General features: G+C 36.2%; 1 protein-coding gene across 1 annotated transcript in view; it reads right to left on the reverse strand.

The window, feature by feature from the left end:
- Nucleotides 1-7,566, reverse strand: part of LOC100960178 (Golgi pH regulator) — a 43,049-nt gene extending 35,483 nt beyond the window's left edge. Inside the window, exons 1-3 of the mRNA XM_023515490.1 lie at nt 7,469-7,566; nt 6,123-6,226; nt 385-491 (exon numbers count right to left, since the gene is read on the reverse strand). Of these exons, the coding sequence (XP_023371258.1) occupies nt 385-491; nt 6,123-6,226; nt 7,469-7,495 (238 nt within the window). The 5' untranslated portion in view covers nt 7,496-7,566. The remainder of the gene's footprint in view (nt 1-384; nt 492-6,122; nt 6,227-7,468) is intronic.
- Nucleotides 7,567-8,298: the final 732 nt, after the last annotated feature.

The raw sequence follows: 8,298 nt of genomic DNA on the forward strand, positions 1-8,298 counted from the left end.
GGGCTGGATTCGGACCCGCCAGCTCAGGTGTATGTGGCCGGCGCTTTAGCCACTTGAGCCACAGGCGCCGAGCTGAACAATATGATTTTTAATGAAAGCATCCTTACTCCATAAGAGTAACCTGGCTGAAATTAGCATGTGAGTTGAGTTAAAGGAGACATTATTATTAAGGAGAAACAGAAATAAAGTTGTGTCAGGAAAAATAACCTAATCATTCATTCAATATTTATTCTGTGACAGCCTTTTTTAAGATGCTGTGTGTGATGTGTCCCCAGATAGCAGGAGCTACCAAAAGTTAATGTAGAAATAAAGCTGTCCACAACCTCAGTCCCCCAAAATACTCATCTCCACCTATGTGCTGACATGAGAAGGTTAGATACTTACATAGTCGGATGTTGCTCACAACAAAATAGCCAATGTAAAAAGGCACCATGAAAACCAGGATCAGCAGAATTATACACAGGTTCATTTTCCAGTGAAAATAACGGGAACTGAAATAAGTGTCAAAGAATATCACTGGGAGGGGGAGAAAGCAGCAACTTTCATTGTCTTTAGTCTTCCAAAGGATCTCTTGCTCTTTGAACTCAATACTGAATATATCCCATCTATTATAATCAGCCCATTAGGCTGTTATAATCTTACTCATTTGTAGAGATTAAAACTTATATTTTTTTGATAAGGTTTAAAATTATAAATTTTTAAAAGGTGTGTATGGCCATCTTAATCTCCTAAGAATTTTACTTATTAAAGTAAGAATGTTAATGCTTTAGATAAATTCATAGGCATTCATAACATATATCAACACACACCATTACTGGTAGTAGTGACTACTGTTTCACTGACTGCTATAAATCTTACTCTAATATTAGAATTAAAGGAAAATAAATGTTAAGTGTAATATATGCTATAAAGACTCAGAAATACTTCTATGTACCCGTGACATAATTAAACATTATGATTTGCATGACTTTTATCACTATTTACAACATGTATTTTATTCATAAAAAGTTTTTAGCACCTTTTAAACAGTCTTAATGAGATATAATGCACCTGAAGTATACAATGCAATGGTTTTTAGTATATTTATAGCATTGTACAACCACTATAATCAATTTTAGAAGATTTTCTTTATTCCATAAAGAAACCCTGGACCCAAAGCAGTCACTCCCGTCTAAATCCCTCTAACCTCTCTAGTCCTAGAAAACTACCAATATACTTTGTTCCTATGGATTTGCCTATTCTGGAAATTTCATATGAATATAATCATGTAATACGTGATCTTTTGGCTTCTTTCACTTAGCATTATGTTTACGAGGTTCATTCACGTTGTAATATCTAGCAATAATTCCTTCCTTTTATGGAGTATATAGATACTACTATATTTTGTTTATCCATTCATTAGTTGATAGACATTTAGCTTGTTTTACCTTTTACCTACTATAGATAGCAATACTGTGAATATTCATGTACAGTTTTGGCACTGACCCGTGTTTTCATCTCTCTTAGGTAGAAATGAAGAAGGAATTGCTAGGTCACGTGGTAAATTTACATTTACTCTTTTGAGGCACTGCCACCTTTTCCTAATGTGGCTGCATCAGTTTACATTTTCCCCAGTAGTGATGAAGGTTCCAATTTCTCCTCATCCTCATCAACACTTGTTATTAGCTAGGCATGGGGTACCTGTAGTCTTTTTGGTTACAGCCATCCTACTGGGCATCTAATTGTGCTTTTGGTTTGCCTTCCATGAAGACTAATGATATAGAGCATCTTTTCATGTGCTTATTGGCCATTCATAAATCATCTTGGGAAAATGCTAATTCAGAGTCTTTGTTCATTTTTAATTGTATTATCTTTTTTTATTATTGACTGTAAGAGTTCTTTATTCTAGATACAAATCTCTTATCAGATATGTAATTTGCAAAAATTTTCTTCCATTCTTGGGATGTCCATTCACTTTCTTGATGGTGTCCTCTGTATTCACTGATTTTAAACTTACTTAGGCCTTGTTTCGAAAAGAGCTTAAGTGGTTTAGGAGCTTATGAGGATATGTAAAATACAGGACGATGAAATAAACGATAAGGAAATATGGAAGAAAGGAATGATAAGAGATAGGTAAAATATTGGAAGAGAGCTGGCTGTAATAGCTCATGCTTATAATCACACTTTGAAGGCTGAGGAGGGAGAATTGTTTGAGTCCAGGAGTTTGAGACCAGCCTGGGCAACATAGCAAAACTTCTTCTCCACTAAAAATTAAAAAGAAAAACTTAACTGGATGTGGTGGCACACACCTGTATCCTAGCTACTCTGGAGGCTGAGGCAGGAAGATCATTTCAGCCTAGGAGTTTGAGGTTGCTGTGAACTATGATCAAACCAGTGCACTATAGCCTAAGTGGCAGAGTAAAATCCTGTCTCTTAAAAATAAAGAAAAAATTGGGACAGGTCTGATGGCTACTGTAAAATAGATCTCTAGGCCTGGCATGGTGGCTCACTCTTGTAATCCTAGCACTTTGGAAGGCTGAGGTGGGAAGATAATTTGAGCCAAGGAGTTTGAGGCTAGCCTGGGCAATATAGTGGGACCTCCTCTCTACAAAAAATAGAAAAAAATTAGCTGGGCATGGGGTACCTGTAGTCTCAGCTACTCAAGAAAGTGAGCTGGGAGGATTGTTTGAACCTGGGAGCTGGAGGTTGCAGTGAGCTATGAGAGCACCACTGCATTCCAACTGCATTTCAGTCTGGGAATAGAGTGGGACCCTATCTAAAAAAAAAAAAAAGAAAGAATTCTAGAAACTTCCTAAGGTTAGGTCATAAATTTAGCTTTAGGTTTTCTAATGGTGAATGTGAAATAAAAAATTTGACCAGTTAGATAAAGACATGGTGTCTATAAGAAAATAAACCAATTGGTGAAAGGAAGAATTATTACTGATTTGTTATTCTTAAATTATTACCAAGAGTACAATGAAATTTCTCCAAAGATTTCATAAAGCAGAAAATGTCAGGGCAATTAACAATGTTCTCCAAAACATCCTTTCAATAAAAATCTCAGTGAGTTTTCACAAGGCTCTTTTCTATAGTGCTCATCTTTATACAGATGTCAGAGCCATTGGCCAGGTATGGTGGGTCATGCCGATCATCCCAACTCTCTGATAGGCTGAAGTGGGTGGACCACTTGAGCTCAGAAGTTCAAGACCAGCTTGAGCCAAGAGTGAGACCCTCATCTCTACTAAAAATAGAAAAACTAGCTGGGTGTTTTGGTGGGCACCTGTAGTCCCAGCTACTTGGAAGGCTGAGGCAAAAGAATCGCTTGAGCCCAAGAGTTTAAGGTTGCTGTGAGCTGTGATGCCATAGTACTCTACCGAGGGTGACAAAAAACCTAAAATAAAACAAAGAGCCCTTGAGTAAAGACCCCCTACAAGGAGCCAATACTATTTGGCCTAGATTTACTGACAGCTTTTTGCTCTTCTGGATTAACTCATTTTTAAGCATCTAGAGAGGCAAATAAGCTGCACACCCTCCAGGCAATCCTACATAGTATTTCAGCTATCATTTAAAAACGATAAGTATAATCACAAGTAGAATTCAAATTGCCAGTTAGAAGTCAACCACATGTTTTAATGTGTTTGAGCTGAGGGTAAAGTGGCATTTTCTTGAATAAATTAAGGATCCTAATAGATTATGTATTTTAATAGGAGGCCATACAACCCATGCTCAGAGGTTAGTCAAAGGAATACTCTTTGCCACGGCCAAGATATTCTCTTAAAAACTATTCTGAATCTAGTCAATGCACATGATCTAGGCCCACATCTCTGTTGCAGTTAGGTGAAATGTTAGCATGAAAAGATAGGTAGGTATCAACTAACCCCAGTGAGAATGGCCCACATCACAAAGTCTCAAAGCTGCAGATGCCAGTGTAGATGTGGAGAGAAGGGAACACTGTTACACTGCTGGTGGAAATGCAGAGTAATATAACCTTTTTTGAAGGAAGTATCCTCAAAGAACTCAAATTAGACCTCCCATTTGATCCTGCAATCCCATTACTAGGCTTGACCCAGAAGAAAAAAAATCCTTCTATCATAAGGATGTTTGCACTAGACTGTTTATCACGGCTCAATTTACAATCGCCAAAATGTGGAAACAACCTAAATGCCCACCAATCTAGGAATGGATTAAAAAGCAGTGTTATATGTATACCATGGAATACTATTCAGCCATTAAAAAGATGGAGACTTTACATCCTTTGTATTAACCTGGATGGAAGTGGAACATATTCTTCTTAGTAAAGCATCATAAGAATGCAGAAGCAAGAATCCAATGTACTCTATTCTACTATGAAGGCATGAGCTAATATAAGGGTGGGGGTAGGGGAATGCGCAAGTGGGGAGAGGGGAGGAGAGGTGAGGATGGGGCTCACAGGGTATGACACATCTCTTGAGGGCAGGACACAATTATAAGAGGGATTTTATCTAACAAATGCGAGCAGTGTAACCTAATTCTTTGTACCTCAATGAATCCCAAACAATAAAAATCAAATAATAATAATTAAAAAAAAACATAGGTAAAACTGAAGACATATCTTGGTCTTAATCCCCCAAAGCATTCAAAGAAGAATCAGATTTTAGCGATGCTACTTCCTAAGCTCTTTAAATTATTAAAGAAATATATATCAAGTATGACTGATGTTTTTTACTATATGGCTTATTAATTATGAGTTAGAAGTTGAGGAACATAATCTATCAAAGACAATTAACTATGGTTTTAGAATCTGAGCCACAGTCCTTTCTATCAATACTTAGATTAGCAATCAGCAAACCACGGACTGGTAGCCACTTATTTTTACAAATTAAGTTTTACTGGAGCAAATCCATACTCCTTTGTCTACATATTACCTATGGTTATTTTCACCCTATAATAGCAGAGTTGAGTAGTTGTGATAGAAACTCTATGGCCCACAAAACCTAACATATTTACTATCTGGCCCTTTACAGAAAAAAATTTGCCAACGTTTACTTGGATAATAGTGAAAGATCTAGGTTGTGATAATAAAATAACCACTATGTAAAACAATACTTGTCGATTCTCTATAGGCATAGGACCTATATCTAGCTTATCCAAAAAAGGGTTGGATTGTTAAAGAACAAGTTTAAAGATATGAGTCCAGATGATATTCCTGTTTTACCACATGACGTTATTAATTGATCTATCAAGATCACATTTATCTAGTGATTCTTTTTAAAATTTCACACATTTTATGATTAACTACCTCTCTTATAAGTTTTCTTTAATTAAAAAGTTTTTTTTCAACTCTGATTTTCAAGAAAGGATTTGAAGAGTACAGTTTCTCTATAAGATCCAAGCATCGGAGTTCTATAATGAACTTATACAGCATAGCTCAACACTGATTTCTAACCAGAGTGCAAGGCTACTTTATTCTCGCAGGTGGTGATAAAAAAGTACAGCCAAAGTCTACTCAGCATAGCTAATAACTCCACATACAAATGCTGGCCTAAAAAATTCTCAAGCTTGCAGCTTAATAAGGAAGAAACATTTTGGATAAACTGTCTAACAAACTAATGGGTCTGTTATTTGAAGAGGAGTAAATAGTTACTTTTAAAAAATGTTTTAAAAAACACTCTTAACTTCAATCAAACTTGACCATGTCTGTAAAGTCAATAACTAAATTGTCTAAAAGTCAACTAAATTAGTAAAAACAGGAGTTTGGTCTCCAGGGAGGTTCTTAAATGGCTCCGTGGAATTCTGACCTTTTCAGGTAGAGATTTTTTAGTAAGTAGAACAATACGAAGGCCCATTATTGGCATTCAGTCAGAGAGCAGCCTGAGAAAAATAAAGCTTGTCGCAGTGAAGCCTGGGACCTAAGCTCCATGGCCTCTCTCAATGAGTTCTTCAGAGCTAATGGTTACACACTTTTTTCCCCCTGGTACTTCATAATTTTTGTCGAACTAGTTATTAGGTGACTGGAACCCATATCGGCTGTGGTCATTACAGTTACTAAGACTAAATTATCCATATGATGGATTTTTCAGCTATGAGATCCAGGGAAGAATTCCAATGTAAAGGAAGTTGCACAGAATTCTTCAAGAGGAAAGTTATTCAGAACACTTACTCACCTGCTATTCAATACTCCTAAGATTTCAAAGATGATGAGTTCAAACATGGTGCAAGAAAACCCAAAAGTCACAGAGAAGATCACCTGTACAACATACTGACGCACCTGTTAGAAGCCAAATAGAGACTAGAAGTCATTTCCTTATTTGAAAACTGAATTGATAATCTCCTTCTGGATACAAATCAGAAAACTTATTGAAGAAATTCTCAAGTCACTGGAAATAGGGCTGCAACTGCAACTTGTCTGGAGCTAAAGAAATAGATCAAAATAGGTAGCACTTCTGGAGTCACTAGTACCAACATACCCTCATGATGTATGAATGCCTGAAGTAGTATTTAAAATTTCTAATGCGTAATGACAAAAAAGGGACAGGTTTCTACATAATGGTTAAAGCTAAAAGGAGCTCTTTAACTCTGTGCAGATCCTGGACCAGTTTTAGACCCTTTCCTGGGAGGCCTGAAAGTATTGAACACAACAGAACCTCCAGAATCCTTTTAGGCAACCACCCAAACTTTCTAGGGAGGTTTAAAAGAACATCCTTGGAATGACTTACAATAGTCCATATCACTGATCTTATTACTAAATGAGGAGGACTAATTAGGGAATGTTCAGCCTAGGGTGGTGATTTTGTCTTTCTTTTTTTGAGACAAGGTCTTGTTCCATTATCAAAGCTACACTGCAGTGGCTTCATCATAACTCACTGCAACCTCAAACTCTTGGGGTCAAGTGATCTGCCTGCTTTATCCAGGAGTACAGATACTTACCACCACATCTTGCTAATTTTTTTCTATTTTTAGTAGAGATGGGGTCTTGTTCTTGCTGAAGCTGGTCTTAAATTCCTGAGCTCAAGGCATCCTCCTACCTCAGCCCCCCAGAGTGCTAGGATTACAGGTGTTACCTATTGCTCCTGGCCTAGGAAGATGATTTTCTGAATTCAAGGATTTAAGATACAAACCAAAATAGGCTTGGAATTTTGGTATTCACTTACAATGTAAGACTGATAATTCAGGGCTAGACAGACAAATGAAAGGGAACATTTACAAGACATTATAAATTAAATTCTCTTCCAAAGAATAATTATCTGCTATTGGTACATATCCTGATATGCGTAAGGCATGGCATTCCTTGCTCCTTGTTTTTGGGCTAATTTGCCTTTTTTGTCCTCTTTTAAATAAACTAAGCCTAACCATATCTCCAATTTAATAGTTATATGGTACTTTCTTGGCAAAAGTTTAGTAGCTTGAGGGTGAATAAGATTGTGTTTTTAATGGACACATTTTTCTTGTCCCATCTTAAAACAACCTCAATTCATGTAGTGTAAGCATAACATAATGGATATCTTCTCACCTCATAGTCCTTAAACAACTGGCGCATGAAGAAAAGCCACCCAAATCCAAAAAATAGTATCTGGAGGAGAAAGAAGATATAATGTCAATGTACATCTCCTTTTGAGAAGTACCTGATAGAGACTATTTTATGACAAAAAGTCTGCTAATAAGACAGTTAACTTACTTTAGATATTAAAGATGAGATACACTCTTATAAGATCTACTTATTAACATTCATAACATTAGAAATAGATTTTAAAATGCTTCTTAGATTTTTGAATGCCATAGGACATGTTTTAAGTTACACAAAAAATGGGAGTCTATGTTTTCCCATAATCTTATGATAATCATTTTATGAACCAGAGAAGTCAGTACATAGAAAAGGAATCAGTGAGACTTGCTTCTTGTAGATGATCCCTGTTTATAAGTATTAAATAAAAAAAAGCTTCAGAGGAAAAGCGTTGAGTGAAAAAATAGGGAGCAATAGAAAGCCTAATATTTTTTATATGTGCTTCCTTCAGATAATTTTCTTAGTTTCTCCACCATTCTGGTTGATCTATACAAACTAGTTTCCATCTCAGTGTAAAGCCAAGAGATCCCTCTTTTGTCAGTTTTGTTTCAAACTGGCATCAGAGACAGTAGCCACATGACAGCTGACAAAGCTGGTTTGTTTTTCACTAGTAAATAGAAACTTCTATGCACATACACACACACTGTGATCCAATTCTTTTCTTCTTATACTGGCTGGGAACTTTAAATAAATAAATTTCTTTTAATGCCCTTCTATGACTACTTTAACTGGGAATGTAAGTGTAAAATGTTTTTTGTTTGTTTGTTTGTTTTGAGCTA

This window comes from Otolemur garnettii, unplaced genomic scaffold, assembly GCF_000181295.1.
Source record: "Otolemur garnettii isolate 467f Iridium unplaced genomic scaffold, OtoGar3 scaffold00073, whole genome shotgun sequence".
NCBI lineage: Eukaryota > Metazoa > Chordata > Mammalia > Primates > Galagidae > Otolemur > Otolemur garnettii.